The 25536-nt window shown below is 39.5% G+C and overlaps 1 protein-coding gene across 3 annotated transcripts; it reads right to left on the bottom strand.

Moving 5' to 3' along the window:
* Nucleotides 1-1102: 1102 nt before the first annotated feature.
* Nucleotides 1103-5024, bottom strand: LOC141633691 (uncharacterized). 3 transcript variants are annotated; one of them, XM_074446110.1, is made up of 2 exons: nt 4785-5024; nt 1103-3829 (listed from the first exon to the last, which is right to left on the bottom strand). In XM_074446110.1, the coding sequence occupies exon 2, from the start codon at nt 3768-3770 to the stop codon at nt 1389-1391; it is 2382 nt and encodes a 793-aa protein (XP_074302211.1). In that variant the 5' UTR covers nt 3771-3829; nt 4785-5024; the 3' UTR covers nt 1103-1388. The 3 variants fall into 3 exon arrangements, with proteins under 3 accessions (XP_074302211.1, XP_074302208.1, XP_074302212.1); XM_074446107.1 differs by having other exon boundaries at nt 1103-3832; nt 4785-5023; XM_074446111.1 differs by having other exon boundaries at nt 1103-3793; nt 4785-5023.
* Between the last annotated feature and the right edge of the window lie 20512 nt (nt 5025-25536).

Below are 25536 nucleotides of genomic sequence, written 5' to 3'. Positions count from 1 at the left end.
GGCGCCTAATTGCTTGCACCACTTTAAGCACGTCCAAGTATGAGATGGTTTGACAATTACATCGCATAGGTAGTTATTTCCGATATGCGATATCTGTTTTTTCGTTATACACAATGTCAGTGTAAAACTTGAGATTAATTGTGTCAGTTTTGGGTTTTATGTGGTTTGATTACAAAGACTCAGTGTCTTGTTTCATTGGTACCTTTGTTGTTTTTTGTGTATTCTTTTTTACTAAGAAGAGGCTAGTCACCATTTGACTTTTATAAAATGTTCTTGGTCTTTACATTGTCAAATTCACTAACCCTGTTATTTTCTACCCTTCATTTCAATTACATTGTCGTGTGGATATAGTTTTAAGACTCGCGAAATAAAGCACTAGCGCTTCCTATACACCTAGGCTCCGTTTGGCAAGACATTCCAGGTACCTGTTTTGACTAAAGTAACTTTTTTGAGAAAAATTTCAGGTAGCTTATTTTTCTGGAAGTGTTTGGCATGTAGCTTATTTGCCCAAATAAAGTTCGAAATGAAATGCTACATAGAGTAGCATTTCACATTTCAGGTACCTAATTCTTGGTAATATTACTTTTTTACCCTTTCAATTTATAATATATTAAATAATTATTATATCCTTTTAAGTCATTTTACCAAAATAAGTTACCTTTTCAGTTAGTTTGCCAAACGATTTTTTATATAATCGATCCACCTTATCGCTCCTAATTTTCGATTCATCTTTATCATTCTACCTTTTCGTTTTCGTAGCTTTTCGTTTCAAGTCGCATCTTTCGGTTTTCAATTCCTTTTTCGCGTCGTTTTGCCAAACAGAGCCCTACACGGTAGTGCTGTCACCCTTCAAATGCTTTAGCCTCACATTGCTCACACTCATAATCATTCTATTAAGTTATTGAAACATGTCATGAATAGGTGAGTACACTATTAAATGAGATCACGGTAACCTTGACGACACTGTCATGCTCTCATGAGACACTATCATGGTCAAGATTAGTCGAGCAGATGTGTTTTACAATGCTTTAGTGTTTTACTGTTGGCAAACAATGATGCTGCTAAATTTAACATTGGCAAGCATTCACAAGCGAAACAAAAATTTCTCGGTAACTGATCTGGAATTCGATAATTACCGTAATAATTACTCTGGGTAATACATAGAAGCAAATGTGTATCAAATAAACATACAGATAACTCAGTCTATCATCGAACCATCTTTACACACACTGGTTTAGTGTGTTGCATCACAGCCTCACAGGACAATCACAAAATGCCGGGTTTTAAGAATTTCTCATCAGCAAAAGCCACAACTTTGAACGAGCAAAATTCAAGGAACCATGTCTCTCGCGAGGCTGTGAGGAACTATAAGTCGTAACCAAAGGGTATCACTTGGCAATTGCGTCTTTGCTGTTGGTCCCTGCGCTACCCGAGTCAGGTAAAGTTGCTAAATCTGTTCGATCCTTGATGTCTTCGGAAACAGAAGTATCAACTTGATCATGCTGCTCAACATTAGCGGCTTCATTTGAGTTTGCTGTTTCTTCTTTCTGGTTTTCTGAGGAATCGACTTGATCACGCTGCTCATTATTAGTGTTTTCATTCGAATTTGATGATTCATCTTTCTGGTTTCCCGAGGAATCAACCTGTTCTTGCTGCTCCACCTTGGCATTTTCATTTGAGTTTGAGGATTCCTCTTTTTGGTTTCCTGAGGAATCCACATTAGAATTTTCATCCATGTTTGATGATTCCTCTTTCTGATTTCCCGAGGTATTAACTTGATCATGCTGCTCAGCATTGGCATTTTCATTTTGGCCGGATGATTCCTCTTTTTGGTTTCCCGAGGAATCATCTTGCTCATGCTGCTCAACATTAGCATTTTCATTTTGGCCGGATGATTCCTCTTTTTGGTTTCCCGAGGAATCATCTTGCTCATGCTGCTCAACATTAGCAGCATGTTCATTCAGGTTTGATGACTCCTCTTTCTGATTACCCGAGGAGTCAACTTGATCATGCTGCTCAACACCAGCATTCCCATTCGTGTTTGATGATTCATCTTTTTGGTTTCCCGAGGAATTACCCTGATCTTTCTGCTCAACATTAGCGGCTTCGTTCGAGTTTGATGATTCCTCTTCCTGAGGTTTTGAATCTGAGGTGGTAGATCCCACTTGTTCTTGTGCCTCAGCATTTTGGCTGACATCCACATTTGATCCTTCCTCTTTCTTTTCCAAATTTTTACTATCAGATGATTCTACTTTCTGTTCTTGAAAATTCAAATTTTTAGAAGAATCAGTTTGACTCTCAGTCTTGTCACTTGGATTTGCCTCCTCGTTACCATTTGTATCAGCGTATGCAGCAGCATTCCCATCTCCAGTACCGGTGGCAGATTCTCCACCTTCAGCACTGCTGTTATCCTCGGCCTTAGCATCACCAGCAACTGTGTCAGCCTTCTCGCTTTTCTCAGAGACAGCTTCCTGTAGTGTGGAACTCTCTTCTTTCGTGTTTGTGTTATCGACTTTCTCGTTTTGACTTTGTGAGGCAAATGTTTCGTCACTGAATGCGTTCGTCCGCCCTTGCCTGTCTTCACTCGACTCTGCATTTTGGGTAGCATCGTCCTTTTCATCTGCCGATTCTTTTTTTGCTGCTTCTTGGACGGAATTGCCCTGATTGTCGACTTCCTCATTCACTTCCGAAATGGACGAATCTTTTTCCTTGTTGTCGTTCCCGGCTGTTGCTTTATCGTCTTTGTCCATTCTGTCCTGAACCTCACCATCTGATGAGCCTGAATTCTCGATCTTAGTATCCTCCTGCATCTTCGTCTCTTCATTTTTCATCTCACTGCTACCTTTCGTTGTTTCGCTCTCTTGACCCTCATTTGAACCTTCCTTCTCTTTCTCTTCAAACTCTTCCTTCTTTTCTTCAACTTGTTCCTTCTCATTATCTTTGTTTTCCTCTCCCGAACCAGCATTTTCCTTTCCTTCATTTTGCATGCCTTCACCCTCTTCTTGTTTTTCCTCACTTTTAGACTCCCCGCTGTCCTTCACTCCATCTTCGGTTTCTTTGTTCTCCACCTTCATAGCTTCTTTGTTTTCTTCACTGGTTTGCCCTTCATTTTCACTCTCTTTGTTCTCCTCACTTCCCGCCTTTTCATTTTCGTCACTTTCTTCCTTCTCCTTCTCCTTGTTCTCTTCATGCTCTTTATCCTCATTTTTGTTTTCTCCATCACCCTTCACCTCATTCTCCAGCTCCTTTTTCTCTTCCTCATGTTTATCCACACTTTTGTTCTCTTCGATACCCTGCTCTTCCTTACTCGCCTCATCATCCTCTTTCTTTTCGTCTTCCTTACCCTCGTTCTCTCCTCCTCCATTCACTTCTTTTTCCTCTTCCCTACCCTTCTCATCTTCACTTGTTTTATCGTCTTTAGCCTTCTCTCCCTCAAAATTCCCTTTATTTTCATTTTCACCTACCTCCTCACTTTCAATTTTATGCTCCTCTTCCTCCCCAACATTATTTTCATCTATGCTCGATGTTGTCTCTTCCAACTCGGGAATATCCTTCCTTCCGAACCTCAATCTATCAATCTCACCCTCCCCAAGCTTTCCCGATACCTTGGTTGCTTCTCCGTACACTTTATCCTGGTTATAAGACCGCTGGATTTGGTACACAAGCCAAATGCCAACACCTAACAATACAATCAGCTGCAAGGCATGCTTCACCTTGAACCCTTTGTTTGATCTTTGCCCTCTACCACTACGAGGCGATAACTTGAACATAGTTTAATCTTCTCAAAACTATCCTGTAATTCAAATTTCGACAAGGCTTTTATAACTACCTGCTGCGATTTACAAAAACAACCATTGAAATTACCCGAATATTTATGAAAACTTTAGATATTAGAAAATGATGCTAAGATCATCCACATAAAACTTCACAGCAGGAAACCAAATTTTTGACGTAGATCACTCCACAATTATTCCAAAATAGCATTAACTAAACATGATTCTGGCACGATTCCACCATGGAATCACGATTATTAGTTAAAGGGGGCGGAAAATTTCAGGGCACGAACCAGTAATGCTACAGAGTAAACTAGAAAAATATTACTGTAGAAAATTAAACTAAAGGTTCCACATTTTTCATTGCTCGTTGTTCCACCACTGGTTAAACTTACTAGATTTGGTCGGTCTACAATGGGTATAGATTTGGAGTCGGCTAACCTGAATGATGTGAACTGACTAGCACTAACTCGAAAATCCAATAATGATAAACTAATTAATCCTCCCATTCCCTAAGCTAGGCAATTGCTCCACTGTAAATAAATGTAGAGTTAAAATTTGATGACGAATAGATAAACACAAATTCTCATTTAAGACGGAAATATTTGTCTTAAAGCTTAAGACGGGTAAGGGCAGATACAAGATCCAATTTTTACCCAAAATATTACAAGTAGTACCATTTTCAGAATTACTGTAATTAAGAGATCTAAATTCCAAAAAGCAATAAAAAAGAATTTAATGAAAAAAACCAACTTATCACAGTTATAGAAACATGAAAAGAACATTATGCGCGCATTAAAGGTGATTTCTTTTCTATATTTGATGTTGTATTTAGAATTTAATGAAGTTGAACATATATACAAAAAGATCTAATTTTTAATATGAGAAAATTATTCATTCCGTCTCAATCATTTGTTTCTTGATTAAAATACCCGCCTTAAACAATAAAAAAATGTAAACAAATAATTGAGGCGGAGAATCAACAAAAATTGATAGAAAATATATACTGACCTTGATGAGATTAATAAGCCTGAAAAAAGCTTTGAGATCGTGGAAAAAAATGGAGGATTGTGATGAAGAAAGGTAGAAAGTTTGGAATGGTAATATTATACAAGTAACTTGATTGATGTTTGAATACAAACCTAATAAATTTGAATTTTTGTCTGTAATAAGGGAAATAAAATGGAAGAAAAAAATGAAAATTAATTTGTTTGGAAATTTTAAGGAGGAAAAAAATGTCGGTGGGCTACAAGAAATAAAAGGGCAGATTTAGATCTCAAATAGTGGGGGGTGGGGGTGGGGGTGGGGGTGGGGGTGGGGGTGGGGGGATCTTCGAGCGAATTTGGATTAATTGGGTATGAAAAAATAGGGGTGATATGTGTTTTTTTTTTTTTCGACGATAGTAAATTGCCATAAATAAATAAAAAGCTACAAAAAGTGCATTATGGTACAAACCGAGGGGGAAAAGAACCCCCAAAACTATTAGAAACTTGAAAAATAGAAGAAACAATAAACGCAGTCGAAGATAATATACGATACTTCTTAAAAGGGCGGTGATAATGAACATCAAAAACAAAAGACTGGATCTCCTTTCTCTTTGTCCCCGTAACTGTAGTGATAGAACGAGTGTACTTGCAACGCGAAAGTGAAACACGAACAGGAACGGATGTGAATGGATGAACGTTTTTTCGAACAAGTTGTGGGTCGACCCATTCTAGGTTTGTCCCCTCTCGAACCATGCAAATGCTCCCTATGATCCCTAAATGCGGTGAAGTTAAACTGGACTAACGAGGCCTTGCTAATACAGAAAGAAGCTGAAGTGAGACGAGTCTTCTTATCAACTTGGAAGACAGCCTCCTCTTGCACCAACTTGTTCTCCTCTTGAACAAAGCTCTCCGTTGTAGGAGATGATGTGGGAACTTCTGCTGTCCCAGAAATTTCTTCATGGGGAGTTCCTGTCTGGATAGTTTTTGAAGTGAGGGTACGGACCCTCAAGAAAGACATGGACCTTGGGTGATAAAAGCCCAAATTTTTGCCATGTAATAATTTCTCATAATCTTGAGGTGAAAGTTTGAGTGTTTTATAAGGTCGTTTTTTATTGGTGAAATTGAAATGAGAAGACGTTGAGGAGCACGAAAGATAGTCAGCTTCATCCTTCAAGGTCTCGGCATCATTCAAGGGCACGCTGTGTACACTGTTGCTCTCGGAATCCATGGAATCCATAGGCACCATCGGGGAACAAACCGGAGCACAATCCATATTCATTACCAATCCAATATCAGGAGCTTGGGGAGAAAACACACACTTTTTCCCTACATGAACCTCATTGTCATCCAATGTATCCACTATAACGCGCTTGCCATTGTGATTAAGTTCGAGTGCCTGCACAACTTCTTCCAGTTCGCGAATAATGTCTTTACTATGTGGTTCAACCGCTTGTGCTTCCTTCAAGGTAACACTAGCCTCCGAAAGCCTATTCAAATGTCGAAGAGCTACAGCTTTAGCATTTTTTGGAAAGAAGGTTAAAACCATAGTACAGAAGAGAAGAGCTCCCTCAAAAGCTTGAATTTTGTTGGAACAAGCAGCTAGATTCAGACACAAAGAAACGGCTAAGGATAGGATTGAATTTAAATCGAGATCAAAATTATCCTTAAGGGCCACACCCAACTGTCGGCAAGCCTGGTCATAGCAATCACCCGCCAAAGCATACTGATGTCCTCGAAAGAGGTTATTTCCAAATTCTTTGAGAGCTTGAATTTTAGAAAAAAGGGAACCATCTAACTGTGAAAGGATACTCTGCAATTCAGCATCAACATCTACCAACTTTTCACTACCAAAGGCAAAAGCAAAGTACTGAAGAAAATCAACAGAAGAAACCGAAGACATGATTTGAAGAGGAAAGCAATTACTACAACCAACCCAAACCCATGACACCAACGCAAACCGACACCTTAGCCAAACAATCAACCATGGAAACAAACTCAGAATAAACAAGACACCACCACAGGAAGGCACCGACAAACCAAACGTAATCGGCAACCGCAACCAAAACAAAGCGAAAATCCAAAGCCAAGTTGTCTCCCAGAAAGAAAAACAAACTGAACGAAAAGAAAAAACACGAAACTGGCAATTGGAAAACAAGAAATCTAATAAAACTTGCAGCTTGACATTAAAAGTGGGTAAATTGTCCCCAAACAGGACACAACACCATCGGCAAAGTTATCATTTTTATGAAAATAAAGTTGGAGAAACCAATTGGCTCAAAGAACTGGGCCAATCAAACCAGAGAAGCGAAGCTTAGGCCGCCAATAGGAGAAAAGCAAAAAATCTGGTTGCGAAAAAAGAACGACATGTCGGAGTAAATTCACCCAATCCAGGGCACTTTGATTTAATTGAAAAAGGAGGAAAACTGGTGGGTCAAAGGAAACCAGAGCAACTGGAACCATGGTCGAAGATTTGGAACCGCCAGAGATAAGCCTCAGGGTGGCCTCATCTCCGGCGGCATCAGAGGTGCGTAGGAAGGGTCAAGGGCTAGGCGGTGGTAGTAGAGAAAAGAAAACTTAAAAAGGGGGTAACTAGAGAGAAGGAGGAGAAAGGCGGTTTCTCTCTCTTGAGAAAAAGGGTTTATGTATTAGAATAGTTGAGTCGATATGTGTTCGTATTTAAATGATGCAACTTTTTCAATTGTAAGACCATCCACAGTAAAGAGGAGCATATCTTCCTCTTATTTTGCCTCACTTCCTCTAATTTTTAGACACCTCATTTTCTCTTTCATTCACTTTATTTCTCACTATCTCTATCCTCTTTCTTTTATTTTCTCACACAATAGAGAGGATCATCTTATGTTCCTCTCTTACTTAAGTTACTCTACCAATTTTTGTTAAAGAAAAAAGTAAAAGAATTATTGTCCATATGGCAAAAAGTGGTTGATCAGTAGGCACAGGGGCCAAAGTTAGTTTTCCTCTAAAATCCTCTAAAAGTAGAGGAAGTGACTATCTTTCTCTTGTTAAGAGGACACTTAACATAAGTCCCACAATAGAGAGAATGTCCTCTTAGAAGAGAGAGGGTTTGCTAAAATCACATGAATTTCATGTGGAACTTAATTCCCATGATTTCGGTATTCCAGTGGAGTTAGATTCCAACGGGCATTTCCACTTTATTTCACCACAAATTCTCATTGAAGACGGACACTATCCGTCACAAGCTGAAGACGGATAGTGTCCCTCTCACAAAATGCAAATGGATAGTGCAAGTGGGGGGAAAATGGATACCCCCACTTGCCCTCCCACTTGCATTTTGTAAGAGGGCCACTATCCGTCTTTAGCTTGTGACGGATAGTGGTCGTTTTCAATGAGACGGTCTGTTATTTCACATTGCACCCCTCTATCGAGTCCAACAAAACCCCTTACTAAGCAAGTTTTCACGTTCACAAATTGTTAGAAAGGACGGTCTTATATAAGACTAGCCTAAACTTGCACCAAAGCCCAAATAACATATATTCTAATTAAAAACAAAAATTAATTAAAAAAAACCAACAATTTAAAACTGATTTCTAAAGTAAACTCCTTCTTCTCAACTTCTTAAAACAAAACTCGACTAAATACTCTTCTCTACTAAATTGGAAATTCATCTTCTAGTCTTCAACCATAATAAAATTACGGAGTACTGGTTATCAAACTGATGTTACTAGTAATCTAATCTTTTAAAAAACTATTGATACCCGTCGTTGTGAGTACCAAAAATAAGATTTATAATTTCCTATTAAGACTAACCTAGGCTAGTGGTAACAGGGTCGAACCACAAGGAGGCAGGCGTAATTTCTAGTTGTCTAATAAAAGTCTAAGGTAACAATTGTGGGGGTTGAATTTATTTGGTCTATAGCTAAGAGTAAATAAGACAATAAACTAAAAAGACGGATTAAGCAGATAAAGAAGGGGTACTAGGATGGTCGGTTCGTTATAGTTTCGGCGGCAACATACTAAACAGGTCTAAATCAAACACATGTGAGGCGGGAAATAAAGAGGTCCTCTCGGTCCACTCTTAACAAATAGCATCTTTCGATCTCTCTATAAGTCCCTAATATCACTAATACTAACTTTCGTCCTGAAAAGTGACTAACGGTCTAAACTTTACCTATCTTTCGATCTCAGCATAGTTTAGTCATTTTAATTAGTGATCCAACAACTGTCCCTATCTCTCGATCTAATGGGTCAGTCATATCCTAAATATTCAACTAGTCGTGTGCACTCGATTCGTCGAACAAAGAATTAAAACAATTAAAACGAAAGTAAAACCCCACGAGGTCGGGCTGATCGATCGACCAAGTATGTCAGTCGATCGACTGACACGCGATTCAGTCCGTGTTCATTCTATTGCCGCCTAAACTACAATCCCCCTAAATCCTAGCACAATTAAATTAGCTACTCATGCTAAGGGTGATAACAACAATAAAACTAATGAAATAAACAAAAGAATTCATACTTAAAACGATAAAATAAACAATTAACAAAAGATGGCAATTCGGCTTGGGAACTGATCTAGAAATTCGACAACTATGAACGAAAGTGAAATAACAGAATAAAACCAGAAAGTACCGTATGAATTGCGAAGGAAAAGAACAAGCCGAATGACAAAGCAAATTGTATTCAATACCGAAAGAAATCTCGAACCCTAATTATTTCTAGAGAACTGTATGTAAAGCTTAATGTAAAAACTCGATGATTAATCTGATGTTCTAGGTTACGTTATATAGGAAATATACGTAACACTTATTATCAAAACCTAAACACAATGGGCTTCATGTTTCCTCGATCTTTTATTTTGCGTCGGATTGTTGTTCATCGATCGACCATAAGCATCAGTCGATTGACCAACTTGCGCTGTACAGAGCTGCTGTATGTCGTGCTCGGTCGATCGACCATGTAGGTCACCGATCGACCAAGGGTGCTGCGTGCACTGCATTCTGTCGATTCCTGCAGCGCGCACCGATCTTAAAACAGCTGCCATTTCTTCGTTACTTGGTCAAATCAGGCGTTCTACACGACGTTGGAAAGCTAAGAGGATAAGCTTTCACGTCCAATTGGAATCACTCGATTATCAGCTCTAGAACTCGAGATATTGTCATCTGAAGCAGGCTGCAATAATGTGAAGTGCTTCTTTGCTTGTTAAACTCGTACGCACCCATGCTTTTGCTATCTTTAGGCCTTGAAACGCGCACCAAGCTCATTCCTTGTGTAAGTACTTCATGTCAAATTCAATGCAAGGTACTCGGGGACGGATTTAGCTCAATTTCCGCTGGATTCTTCACATTTCTGCAATAAAGCACAAAAACACGAAAGTAGACGGAAATAGGGGAAAATGTAGCATAAACTACATAAATGATCTCTGAAATGCGTGTAAAATAGGGTGTAAAACATCATATAAAAGACACGCATCAAACTTCCCCAAATCAAACCATTGCTTGTCCCCAAGCAAGAACAAGACTCGATCTAATAACCTAATGGAACGAGTTCAATCTCAGAGCGAATTGCAACATGTAAAGCCTAAACCATTTTAATGCAACAACCAACAATCAATTAGTAAAGTGAATCATGCAAACGAATTATGAAGTCGTTAAAAACTCATTAACCGACAACTATAGAGACTTATCAAATCGGACTCTCACGGGTCGCTCATATCACTCATAAGCACAGGTGAATATATAAGAGGATAGAAAGAATTCATTTTTTAAAGACTCTCACCTAACTACGACCTATAAGAACATGCCTGCAATATAATATGAAAGAAATCTCTATGACCGTACATATACATTCCAACCAACAAAAGACCATGACACGTGCCGAGGTATATATGTGGATATGTGAGGTATGGGTAAGAAGAGGCAAAACATTTATGGAAAAGTGGAGGTACAGGTGATCAAGCTAGTACCAAAACAGAACCATAAGGCAACATCCAACTTCTTGCTCAAAATCAAACGAAACGGTGCTAAAGCAAGCACAAATCTCACAATTTCCAGTATAAAAGTAATCAATTAACTCCCCATAAAATATGAACAATACATGGGAGCAAAAATCGCCAAAAGATAAGGATTTTGAATTATGCGAATTGATTCTTTCTCTTTCTCTCGAACCTCAGTCGATCGACCAAAAGGGGCAGTCGATCGACTGCACGAACAGTACAGAACTCTTTTTCTTTTCTCTCGAATCATTTTTTTTCGTTTCTTCTTTTTCTTTTATTTTCTTTCCTTCCTTCATTTCATTTTCCCAACTAAATCTCAATAAGAGCATTTACTACCAAAAACTAAGTAACAATCCCAAAAACTAAACTACTAGCTTGACCAAGGCAGGCTAAGTGTAGGATGTAGTAAATAGGACAAAAATGATATTTTTGGCAGTGTGGAGCTTATGGGTGAAACGAGAAAAGGGAAACCTCTACCACATGTGTCAACTAACCACAGACCGAATGCATACAGATATTAAGCAGATTAAGTTCATATTTATGCACATTGATATGACATGTCTTATAAGGAGTACTACTCACATTCCTAAATAAACCGGTCATAGATGTCACCAGTTATGGGCTCTAAATCTCAGAAATATGATGTAGTTTGCCAATTTTCAAAGTCAACTTTCAAGTTCAGCAAGGAAATTAACGAAAACTCGTAGACTATGCATATATGATTCTACTAATAACATGTCAATCTAGCAAGGCTTAGGCATAAACAGGTGCAAATGCAATGTCATCATGGAAATACTACCGTTCCGACTCGACCTATATGCTAAAATAAACGTGCATTTTTTTGAAATTTTATCAATTTTTTTTTTAATTTTGATGTATATGAAGAAATAAACAACAATGCAAAACAAAATGTAAACGTGAATGCAAGCAAATGATATGCGATGCAAAACCTTTCCCCAAACCAAATCGCACAATGTCCCCATTGTGCAAAATCATGTAATGAATAAAAATGGAAAACGGGAATTTGCGAGAAAATGAAGTAAATAAGACATGAAGTGAAAATCGGGAACTCACAAGACTTTAAGCACAGCAAAAAGGAAACTTCCCCAAACCAGCGTGAGCTAGAGGTTTCGTGAGCTAGCAAATCTTGCCAATAAGTACCTGAAAGACAAATAAAACCCACGCATAAAATCGAGAAGACAATTTTTGAAGCGGTAACTATGTGCATAATTGAGAAAATAGAAGAAATAAATAATTTGACGGAAGATACAAAGTGGAGTAGAAAACTCCCTCAAGTCCGCAAATCGACCAAACACAGCAGGGGAGAGGTCGTGAACAGGTACAGCAGTCCAGGGCGGTCGATTGACCATAGTAGGCAGTCGATCGACCAGATTGAATAGGAACAGAAGCTCCTGGAACTGTGCAGCCAGTCGATCGACCATAAGGGTCAGTCGATCGACTGAAAATACTGCTGTAACTTCTGATTTCTTCGTAATTGCTCAATAACTTGAGCCAATGAGGTCTAAAAACCTGCAAGTGCACAATAATACGTGCCCAAAATTGCGCAAAACCCAAATATAAAGTCTAAAGTCTAGCTAATTATTAGAGCACACAAAAACAAATAAAGCTAAATGTTCCAAAACCAAATTAAAGGAAATGTTTCAAACTCCTGTTGCCTCCCGTAGTGCTAGATTAGACGGTCCCAGATCGACCCATTTTTCGATCATCAAAAAGCACAAACCACTCGCCCACTACTAGGCTTCGATCAACGCAAGGGCTTCATCAACTCACAAATCTACTCTCGACCTCCACAACATGGCAACGGAAGAACAAAACCGTCTCGCAAAGATCCTGGATCCCAATCTTTCACCTTAGCGCCTAGCTTCTTCTTAGACGCATATCCTCATCAGACCTCCTCCTGGATCATATATCCGGCAAAGGCTGACTTCAAGCTAGGAACACCCAACTCACCTCCAGGGTCTTTGAACTTGCCAAGACCTGTAGAAAGAGAAACAAAGCGATGTTCCTCCAATTTGTTCCCAAATCAAGGGAGGCATCAATTCTACAAAGAAGAAATGGTTTAATGTATGAGTAAGAAGGTATACATAATCGACTAAAGGAGTGGAATTACCTCTAATCGGATAGGAGTGGTCTTCATTTACCTTCTCATCGTCATCCGGAATAGGCGTTGGTGACGATTTAACAATTCCCAAGGTCAGTAGGGGTCGATCGAATGGGCGTCACTACTCGATCGAGTAGTTTCCTCCTCCAAGATAACCGGTCGATCGACCATCGGTTCGATCGATCGACCGCTCTCCTTCGCAATGTCAATCGTTCGACCACACAAATCGCTTGATCGAATTCTTCATGTGGCACAAAGATTGAAGTCTTCAATTGACGCTTCATCATCCTCCAAATCATCATCCTCCGAGTCATACATATCATCATTTTGATCGGCAGCTACTTGAGCCAAGAGAAGCTCAAGTCTTTTGAAAGAAGCTTCTCTCTGTTCAGCCATTTCTTGCATTTGGAGTTTAAGCATCTCCATCGTAGACTTCAATTCCGCACTCTCTTCAGAAGAAAGAGGGTCTTCTTGAGGTGGTGCAAAAGAATATGAAGGCTCTTGGAAGCCTTGACGATAGCACGGATGTGGCGGCGCATAATGATCTTGTTTATAATGCCGTAAGCATAGACTTGGTCCATATCTCGCTCGGCACATAATGTGAAAGCATGCCCCTCGCCACATCTCCCACAAATCTCCACCGCGCTCCCAAGAATGGAACATGAGTGGACTCTCCTGAAGTACTACAAATAAACAACACTAAAGGAGAAGATAAGAACCGCCTCAAGGTACTCGTCTTCCCGAGGCGAAAAATGACTAAAATAAAGACAACAAAAATTAGAACAATTGCCTCCCGGCAACGGCGCCAAAATTTGATACCCGTCGTTGTGAGTACCAAAAATAAGATTTATAATTTCCTATTAAGACTAACCTAGGCTAGTGGTAACAGTGGTCGAACCGAAGGAGGCGATTTAATTTCTAGTTGTCTAATAAAAGTCTAAGGTAACAATTGTGGGGGTTGAATTGATTTGGTCTATAGCTAAGAGTAAATAAGACAATAAACTAAAAAGATGGATTAAGCAGATAAAGAAGGGGTACTAGGATGGTCGGTTCGTTATAGTTTCGGCGACAAAGATATGAAACAGTCTAAATCAAACACATGAGGCGGAAATAAAGAGGTCCTCTCGGTCCACTCTTAACAAATAGCATCTTTCGATCTCGCTATAAGTCCCTAATATCACTAATACTAACTTTCGTTCTGAAAAGTGACTAACGGTCTAAACTTTACCTATCTTTCGATCTCAGCATAGTTTAGTCATTTTAATTAGTGATCCAACAACTGTCCCTATCTCTCGATCTAATGGGTCAGTCATATCCTAAATATTCAACTAGTCGTGTGCACTCGATTCGTCGAACAAAGAATTAAAACAATTAAAACGAAAGTAAAACCCCACGAGGTCGATGATCGACCAAGTATGTCGATCGATCGATCGACACGCGATTCAGTCCGTGTTCATTCTATTGCCGCCTAAACTACAATCCCCCTACATCCTAGCACAATTAAATTAGCTACTCATGCTAAGGGTGATAACAACAATAAAACTAATGAAATAAACAAAAGAATTCATACTTAAAACGATAAAATAAACAATTAACAAAAGATGGCAATTCGGCTTGGGAACTGATCTAGCAATTCGACAACTATGAACGAAAGTGAAATAACAGAATAAAACCAGAAAGTACCGTATGAATTGCGAAGGAAAAGAACAAGCCGAATGACAAAGCAAATTGTATTCAATACCGAAAGAAATCTCGAACCCTAATTATTTCTAGAGAACTGTATGTAAAGCTTAATGTAAAAACTCGATGATTAATCTGATGTTCTAGGTTACGTTATATAGGAAATATACGTAACACTTATTATCAAAACCTAAACACAATGGGCTTGCGTTTCCTCGATCTTTTATTTTGCGTCAGACCCGTTGTTCAGTCGATCGACCATAAGCAACAGTCGATTGACCAACTTGCGCTGTACAGGAGCTGCTGTATGTCGTGCTCCGGTCGATCGACCATGTAGTTCAGTCGATCGATCAAAGTGTCTTGTCTTGCATGCGTCGATTCCTCGATTCTACAGCGCGCACCGATCTTAAAACAGCTGCCATTTCTTCGTTACTTGGTCAAATCAGGCGTTCTACACGGCGTTGGAAAGCTAAGAGGATAAGCTTTCACGTCCAATTAGAATCACTCGATTATCAGCTCTAGAACTCGAGATATTGTCATCTGAATCAGGCTGCAATAATGTGAAGTGCTTCTTTGCTTGTTAAACTCGTACGCACCCATGCTTTTGCTATCTTTAGGCCTTGAAACGCGCACCAAGCTCATTCCTTGTGTAAGTACTTCATGTCAAATACAATGCAAGGTACTCGGGGACGGATTTAGCTCAATTTCCGCTGGATTCTTCACATTTCTGCAATAAAGCACAAAAACACGAAAGTAGACGGAAATAGGGGAAAATGTAGCATAAACTACATAAATGATCTCTGAAATGCGTGTAAAATAGGGTGTAAAACATCATATAAAAGACACGCATCAAACTTCCCCAAATCAAACCATTGCTTGTCCCCAAGCAAGAACAAGACTCGATCTAATAACCTAATGGAACGAGTTTAATCTCAGAGCGAATTGCAACATGTAAAGCCTAAACCATTTTAATGCAACAACCAACAATCAATTAGTAAAGTGAATCATGCAAACGAATTATGAAGTCGTTAAAAACTGCCTAACTGACAACTATAGAGACTTATCAAATCGGACTCTCACGGGTCGCTCATATCACTCATAAGCACAGGTGAATATATAAGAGGATAGAAAGAATTCATTTTTTAAAGACTCTCACCTAACTACGACCTATAAGAACATGCCTGCAGTATAATATGAAAGAAATCTCTATGACCGTACATATACATTCCAACCAACAAAAGACCATGACACGTGCCGAGGTATATATGTGGATATGTGAGGTATGGGTAAGAAGAGGCAAAACATTTATGGAAAAGTGGAGGTACAGGTGATCAAGCTAGTACCAAAACAGAACCATATGGCAACATCCAACTTCTTGCTCATAATCAAACGAAACGGTCCTAAAGCAAGCACAAATCTCACAATTTCCAGTATAAAAGTAATCAATTAACTCCCCATAAAATATGAATAATACACGGGAGCAAAAATCGCCAAAAGATAAGGATTTTGAATTATGCGAATTGATTCTTTCTCTTTCTCTCGAACCTCAGTCGATCGACCAAAAGGGGCAGTCGATCGACTGGACGAACAGTACATAACTCTTTTTCTTTTCTCTCGAATCATTTTTTTTTGTTTCTTCTTTTTCTTTTATTTTCTTTCCTTCCTTCATTTCATTTTCCCAACTAAATCTCAATAAGAGCATTTACTACCAAAAACTAAGTAACAATCCCAAAAACTAAACTACTAGCTTGACCAAGGCAGGCTAAGTGTAGGATGTAGTAAATAGGACAAAAATGACATTTTTGGCAGTGTGGAGCTTATGGGTGAAACGAGAAAAGGGAAACCTCTACCACATGTGTCAACTAACCACAGACCGAATGCATACAGATATTAAGCAGATTAAGTTCATATTTATGCACATTGATATGACATGTCTTATAAGGAGTACTACTCACATTCCTAAATAAACCGGTCATAGATGTCACCAGTTATAGGCTCTAAATCTCAGAAATATGATGTAGTTTGCCAATTTTCAAAGTCAACTTTCAAGTTCAGCAAGGAAATTAACGAAAACTCGTAGACTATGCATATATGATTCTACTAATAACATGTCAATCTAGCAAGGCTTAGGCATAAACAGGTGCAAATGCAATGTCATCATGGAAATACTACCGTTCCGACTCGACCTATATGCTAAAATAAACGTGCATTTTTTTGAAATTTTATCAATTTTTTTTTTAATTTTGATGTATATGAAGAAATAAACAACAATGCAAAACAAAATGTAAACGTGAATGCAAGCAAATGATATGCGATGCAAAACCCTTCCCTAAACCAAATCGCACAATGTCCCCATTGTGCAAAATCATGTAATGAATAAAAATGGAAAACAGGAATTTGCGAGAAAATGAAGTAAATAAGACATGAAGTGAAAATCGGGAACTCACAAGACTTTAAGCACAGCAAAAAGGAAACCTCCCCAAACCAAATGTGAGCTAGGAGGTTTCAAAGAGCTAGATCTTTGCCAATAAGTACCTGAAAGACAAATAAAACCCACGCATAAAATCGAGAAGACAATTTTTGAAGCGGTAACTATGTGCATAATTGAGAAAATAGAAGAAATAAATAATTTGACGGAAGATACAGTGGAGTAGAAAACTCCCTCAAGTCCGCAAATCGACCAAACACAGCAGGGGAGAGGTCGTGAAGAGGTACAGCAGTCCAGGGCGGTCGATTAACCATAGTAGGCAGTCGATCGACCAGAATGAATAGGAACAAGCTCCCGAATGCGGCCCCGACATCGATCGACCATAAGGGTCAGTCGATCGACTGAAAATACTGCTGTAACTTCTGATTTCTTCGTAATTGCTCAATAACTTGAGCCAATGAGGTCTAAAAACCTGCAAGTGCACAATAATACGCGCCCAAAATTGCGCAAAACCCAAATATAAAGTCTAAAGTCTAGCTAATTATTAGAGCACACAAAAACAAATAAAGCTAAATGTTCCAAAACCAAATTAAAGGAAATGTTTCAAACTCCGGGTTGCCTCCCGGTAGTGCTAGATTAGACGGTCCCAGCTCGACCCATTTTTCGATCATCAAAAAGCACAAACCACTGGCCCACTACTAGGCTTCTGACTGAACGCAGTGGCTTCATCAACTGTCAAATCTACTCTCGACCTCCACAACATGGCAACGGAAGAACAAAACCGTCTCGCAGCATCCGGATCCCAATCTTTCACCTTAGCGCCTAGCTTCTTCTTAGACGGCATATCCTCATCAGGACCTCCTCCTGGATCATATATCCGGCAAAGGCGCTGCACTTCAAGCTAGGAACACCCAACTCACCTCCAGGGTCTTTGAACTTGCCAAGACCTGTAGAAAGAGAAACAAAGCGATGTTCCTCCAATTTGTTCCCAAATCAAGGGCGGAGGCATCAATTCTACAAAGAAGAAATGGTTTAACAGAAGGAGTAAGAAGGTATACATAATCGACTAAAGGAGTGGAATTACCTCTAATCGGATAGGAGTGGTCTTCATTTACCTTCTCATCGTCATCCGGAATAGGCGTTGGTGACGATTTAACAATTCCCAAGGCTGTACAGAATTGCATTCTGTCGATTCCTACAGCGCGCACCGATTTTAAAACAGCTGCCATTTCTTCGTTACTTGGTCAAATCAGGCGTTCTACGCGGCGTTGGAAAGCTAATAGGATAAGCTTTCACGTCCAATTGGAATCTTTCGATTATCAGCTCTAGAACTCGAGATATTGCCATCTGAAGCAGGCTGCAATAATGTGAAGTGCTTCTTTGCTTGTTAAACTCGTACGCACCCATGCTTTTGCTATATTTAGGCCTTGAAACGCGCACCAAGCTCATTCCTTGTGTAATTACTTCATGTCAAATGCAATGCAAGGTACTCGGGGACGTATTTAGCTCAATTTCCGCTGGATTCTTCACATTTCTGCAATAAAGCACAAAAACACGAAAGTAGACGGAAGTAGGGAAAAATGTAGCATAAACTACATAAATGATTTCTGAAATGCGTGTAAATTAGGGTGTAGAACATCATATAAAAGACACGCATCAACTATATTGTCAAAGTAAAGTTACTAGTTATCAAACTCACATCTTACTTTAGAAAAATAAGGTAAAGCTCAAAGTTTACAATGAAATAATGAAGGTTTAATTTTCATGAGAGTATACGAAAGTCTTAAGTTTAGAGTGAGTGAATTTAAAACCCACAATTCTTAGCTTAAAACCCCAAGTTCTTATATTAAAAGCATGACTATTCAACTTAAAACAATTAGTAGTCAAAAATTAGGAATTAGATTTTCATAACCAAAACTAGCGCTTCTATGATCAAAACCCAAAACTAATGGTTGGACATTGGCGTCACCGACTCACCGTGGCTGTCGATATTTGTCTTCCTTTTGTGTTTGCTGATTGGTGAAAGGGGAACTCAGTAGGCGAAGGTAGTGGGCGAGAAGGCGAGTCGGTGGTTGCGTCGGTGGTTGTAGTGGTGGTGGCCGATGGGAGCGAGGAACCGACGAAGGCAGGTTTGATGTGGAATAACATGGGGAAAACCGATACTGAACAATTGTTGTTGTTTGCTTATAATTCATCTCAGTGGGCTACTATCTTCTAATGGGTCATCCTATGCTATAAGACGGTCTTATAGGAGAGTAACTGTTTCCCGTTTTATTACCAACCAATGCAACTTGTTTTTATTGCCCGATTATAAAAAATCGTCGACGTTTTAAAAAAATTGACCAACATTATCCTTTGACTCTCTCTATCTCCCTATTACTCTCTCTTTTACTTTTTATATTCACCCACCTCCAATACTACCACCACCCGCCATTGCCCCACCGTCCCTGTAGGTCAGACCACTGGTGTCAGCCTAACCCCCTTCCCCACCGAACCACCAAGTAAGTCACCTTTTTTTTTTTTATGTTTTTCGAATTAGTCTAGGATTCAAGAGATGAGATTGCCCCCGAGGAAAATACAATACCTAATAGTGGACCGTCGATTGTCGGGGCAACTGATACCCGTCGTTGTGAGTACCAAAGATAAAATTTATAATCTCCTATTAAGACTAACCTAGGCTAGTGGTAACAGGGTCGAACCACAAGGAGGCAGTTGTAAACTCTAGTTGATTTATGATCAGTCAAAAGTAACAATTATGGGGGTTGGTTTGAATTGATCTATAGCTAATAGTAAATAAAGGCAATTAACTAAACGAAAGATTTAAACAGATAAAAGAAGGGTACTAGGATGGTCGGGTTATTATAGCTTCGGCGGGCAAAACTAAGTCGGTCTAATCAAACACGGTAAGGCGGGAAATAAAGAGGTCCTCTCGGTCCACTCTTAACAGATAGCATCTCTCGATCTCGCTATAGTTCCCTAATGTCACTAATACTAACTCTCGTCCCGAAAAGTGACTAATGGTCTAAACTATACCTATCTTTCGATCTTAGCACAATCTAGTCGATTTAATTGATGGTCTAATAACCTCCCCTATCTTTCGATCTAATGGGTCACTACAAAAAAGGTATCTAACTGGTCGCATGCATTCGATTTGTTAAATACAAGATTAAGAACAATTAAAACGAAGGATAACCTTACAAGGTCACGATCGACCAACAATGTCGGTCGATCGATCGACACGCTGGTTCATCCGTGTTCAATCTAATGCCGCCTATGCTACAATTCCCCTACATCCTAGCACTATAGATTTAGCTACTCATGCTAAGGGTAGAAACAATAACATAAACGATAAAACTAGCTACCTAATTCATGCTTAAAACAGGAAAGGAAGCAATTAACATGCAATAATGAAGATGGTTTTGGGAATCTACTAGCAATTCTAATCTATTAGCAAAATAAATGAACCGAAAGTAAACAGGAGAATACCGAATTGCAGGGGAAAGATTGATTAATAAGAACCGAAATTCCGATGCTCACAATAATCCCAAACCCTAACTATTCGATAAAGAACTTGAATGAAAACTTAATGCTAAAACTTGATGTAAAAATTCTGAATAAAAGACTTGATAATAAATCGATGATCTAGGTTACGTTATATAAGAAATATACGTAACATCTTATTCCAAAACCTAAACACAATGGGCTTTGAGTTCCTTGATCTTTTAATTCTCGTCTGAAACAAATATTGTGGTCGATCGACTAAGCGGAAAGTCGATTGACCGATCTCAAAGAACGTAGCTTCGGATCCCGATAGTTGGTCGATCGACCATGAGTCTAGTCGATCGACCGCTGAGCTGCTAGTTGACTTTTTATTCTCGTGGATTCGTCTTTGGGCCTTGGATCGCGCACCAAGCTCGTTCCTTAAGCAATTCCTTTACGTCATTTGCAATGCAGTTTACTCGGGGACGGATTTGGCTCGATTTCCCGCTGAATTCTTCACATTTCCGCAATAACGTACAAAAACACGAAAGTAGAGGAAAATAGAGAAATATTGGCATATATTGCACATTTGAGCTCTTGAAATGCGTGTAGAATAAAGTGTGAAACATCATATTTTAGACACGCATCAAATCTCCCCAAACCAAACCTTGCTTGTCCCCAAGCAAGAACTAGACTCGATCTAATGACCTAATGGAACGAGTTCGATCTCAGAGCGAAATGCAAACTGTTAAACCCAAACCAATTTAATGCACAACCAACAATCAATTAGCAATGTGAATCATGCAAGCGGGTTATAAAGTCGTTAAAAACATGCTGAACCGTTGACTATAGAGACTTATCAGATTGGACTCTCGCGGGTCGCTCAAATCACTCAATAAGCGCAAGTGATATATATGTAAGATAGAAAGAATTAATTTTGTAGAGACTCTCACCTAACTACGACCTATGAAGACATGCCAACAATAAATTATGAAGATGACCTCTATGACCGTACATATGCATTCCAACCAAACAGATGACCAAAGACACATGCCGAGGTAAATATGGGATATGTGAGGTATGGGTAAGAAGGGGCAAAACATTTTATGGTAAAGTGGGGGTACAGGTGATCAAGCTAGTACCAGAACGGAACCAAATGGCAACATCCAACTTCTTGCTCATAGGCAAACAACACGGTGCTATAGCAAGCACAAACTCACAATCTCCAGATGTAAAAGTAATCAACTAACTCCCCATAAAATAAGAATAAAATATGGGAGCAAAAATCGCCAAAAGATAAGGTATAAGGTATGCGAATTGATTTTCTCTTCTTTAACGATCTTCACGATCGATCAAGGAGCAAGCGATCGATCGCTTTTTGAACAAAAGACAGACATTTTTATCTTTTCTTTTTCCGAATCATTTTTCTTCATCTTTTTTTTTTCTTTTTGTTTCTTTCTTTACTCTTTTTTTTTTCATTCTCCCAACAAAATCTCATAAGAGCAAATGCTACCAGAAACGAGTAACAATCCCAAAAACTAGGCTACTAGCTTGACAAAGGCAGGCTATGTGTAGGATGTAGTAAATAGGACAAAAAGGATATTTTTGGCAGTGTGAAGCTTATGGGTAAAATGAGAAAAGGAAACCTCTACCACATGTGTCAACAAACCACAAACCGAATGCATATAGGTATTAAGTAGATCAAATTCATAATTATGCAAATTAAGGAAACATGTCTCATAAGGAGTACTACTCACATTCCTAAATAAACTGGTCATGAATGTCACCTGTTATAGGCTCTAATAACTCAGAAATATGATGTAGTTTGCCAATTATTAAAGTCAAGTCTCAAGTTCAGCAATTAAATTAACGAAAAACTCGTAGATATGCACTTATATGATTCTACTAATAACATGATGATAAGCAAGGCTCAGGCAAAACAGGTGCAAATGCAAAATCATCATAGAAATACTACCGTTCCGACTCGACCTATATGCTAAAATAAACGTGCATTTTATGAAATTTTGAAATTTTTTCAATTTTTTGAAATTTTGTATATATGAAAGAAATGAAATAAACAATGCAAAACAAAAAGTAAACGTGAATGCAAGCAAGTGAATGAAGTGCGACGCAAAACCCTTCCCCAAACCAAATCGCACAATGTCCCCATTGTGCAAAATCATGTAATGAAAGAAAGGAGAAATGGGAATTTGCGATAAAGTAAATAAGCAAGACACAAAGGAAAGATTTGGAACTCACAAGACTTTAAGCGCAGCAAAAAGGAAACCTCCCCAAACCAGGTTAGCTAGGAGGTTTCAGTAGCTAGCAGTGCTACCGATAAAGACCTGAAAAGGCAATTGAAAACCACGCATAAGACCGAAGGAAACAATTTTGAAACGTAAAAGTTGTGCACAAATGAGACAAATAGAAGAAATAGATAATTCGACGGAAAATAGAGTGGAGTAGAAGACTCCCTTAGGTCCGCATATCGACCAAACACAAAGAGGGGAGAGGTCGTAAACGAATATAGTAGCGCAGGGGTCGATCGACCAAGAAGGTAAGTCGATCGACCATATGGGCATGAACAAGTAGCTCCCGTAAACCCGCAATTCAGTCGATCGACCAATGGTGCCACGATCGATCGAAAACACTTCTTCGTCATTCTTATTTCTTCGTAATTGCTCAATGATTTGAGCTAACAAGCTCTAGATACCTGCAAAAGCACAATAATACGCGCCCAAAAATTGCGCAAAACCCATGGCAAAGTCTAAAGTGCTTAAAAATCCTAAGCAAAAAGAATAAAAGCGAAGTTTCGCGCACACAAAAGCAATAAAAATGTCTTAACAAAGCAAAAAGAATGAAGTTTATAACGAGCATGATCAACTAGTAGTTGATCAAGAAGGACCACGGTATGGCCCACTTCGTCGGCTTCTGGCTACTAGAGGTAGCCTCATAGGTGATCATGTTATCAGTTGCACCCTTCTTAGCTTCAACAGTCGGAGAACGCAGCTGATCAGCTTCGTCATCTCCGCAATCAAGGACTTCCTTGGGATCGTTAGACTCCAAATCAGACCATCTCACCTTGGCTGGCTCATTTTCCACTTCCTCATCGGTCCCATAGCTTAGGCATCCAAGACCTCCTCTTTGAATGATAGGCTTTGTCGCAGCCGGAGCATCCAACGGCTCTTCCTTCCCCAAACCAGCTCCTGCATTATCTAAAACAACAAATTCATCCTCCTTCTTGCTCCCAATCCGGGGCGGAGGGGTTAACACAAAGAGAGTAATAGGGACAAACGATTCAGGAAGCACAAAGTACGATCTCTTTTCGAGACCGTATTACATATAATGTGCCACATGGCATCCTTCTTTTTAGCAGGTTGGGCAAAAATGATAGAATGTTTCCCAACTTTGAAGGTCAAGGTTCCTAAACCGACGTCAATAATCGCACCAAAGTGTGCGAAAACGCCTACCTAAGATGATCGGTATATGGTCATCCTCAGGCATGTCAAGGACAACAAAGTCAACAGGGAAGAAAAACTTCCCTATCCGGACGGGTATGTCCTCTAGACTCCTATAGGCTCGACCGTAGATCGGTCGACCATCCGAATCTGTCATGTCCGTGATAGCAAACCGGGTCAACTTGAGTTTCCTAGCTAAACTTAAGGGCATGACACTTATGCTAGCTCCTAAGTCACACAAGGCCTTCTCAATTGAGAAGGTACCTATTTTGCAAGGAACGGAAAAGCTACCCGGATCCTCTAACTTATGGGGCGCAGTGTGAGACAGATAAGAACAAGTGTAACACCCCCATACTCCGAGTGCCTTACCAGGACCACTCAGGTATGAAGACATCACCATCTCGGTTGCCCGAGGTATGATAATCAAATAGACAAAACGGAAACAACATTTATTATAAGTAATTTAATGAATAAGTACAATCCTCGAAACCAAACTGAAAGTACAATACATTATTCCAAACTATCTGTTCTCAACTCGAAATGTAAATAAATACTAAACTACAAACGAAGACTCTATCGTCATGTCGTGGCCATCCCAGCCTATCCCAGATCATCTCTATACTGTTCAATATCTGCTCACCATCCCCGAATGGATCACCGCAGTTTTACAAAACAACACCGGTCGATCTAATCACACAATCAATATAGATAACAATAATAAGACAAACAGACAAATTTGAACTCACACACACACACATACACCACCAACTCCCATCATCTCCATACCGACTGTCCACCGGACCGACCGCACAGTGGGGACCGCAGTTCCCACCTAAGCGCCGCTCATCGTACGAGCGATAACCCTGTCCATTAATGTGCACATCCCCTTCCGTGGCGGGTTCCATGAAGGGCGAAACTAGGGCGTGAAGTCACTCCCGCAAGTGACCCCACTCACCGAGAACGCATCTCGAGAACCATCAACAAAGAATCACAACCACAAACACAATACAATCATCATATCAAACAACTAACTACAAGACATCACCAATATCCCATTATGGGACTAATACCGAGTAAGAAATCCTACCTGGAAAGCACAACACGCAGACGGTATCTACAGCTGTCTCAAAACGCCTCTTCTACGAATTCTCCTCCTAACATATAACACATAAAGACTACCAATTACTTACTATTCATAAAACCCCCAAATCCTATATTAGGGTTTGACCAAACCTAGCAAAACATTATATAAATTATATTAAAAGCTTACCCTCGACGCAAGGAATCCAACGACACGAACTACGACACGAACCGACCGTCCGAACTCCGGAATTGTTAAGGATGCGATTAGGAAGATGACGCATCGATCGCTTTCTCTCTTAAACAGGTTTTAGGTTTTGGTAAAAGTGAATTAAAACAACGACGATTATGTTTAAATACCCTAATCGCATAATTAACAAAACCCGCGAAAAACTCCCCAGAACCGGACACTCGATCGAGTACCCAAGGTACTCGATCGAGTACCCCTACTCGATCGAGTGCCCCACTACTCGATCGAGTGCCCAACAGTCGAAACTATTTTGCTTCGCCACTTACCCTTACTCGACAGAGTAAGGCCTACTCGATAGAGTACCCCCA

This window comes from Silene latifolia, chromosome Y, assembly GCF_048544455.1.
Source record: "Silene latifolia isolate original U9 population chromosome Y, ASM4854445v1, whole genome shotgun sequence".
Lineage (NCBI taxonomy): Eukaryota > Viridiplantae > Streptophyta > Magnoliopsida > Caryophyllales > Caryophyllaceae > Silene > Silene latifolia.
The sequence above is the reverse complement of the archived record's forward strand: the minus strand, read 5'-3'. Positions and strand labels throughout refer to the sequence as shown.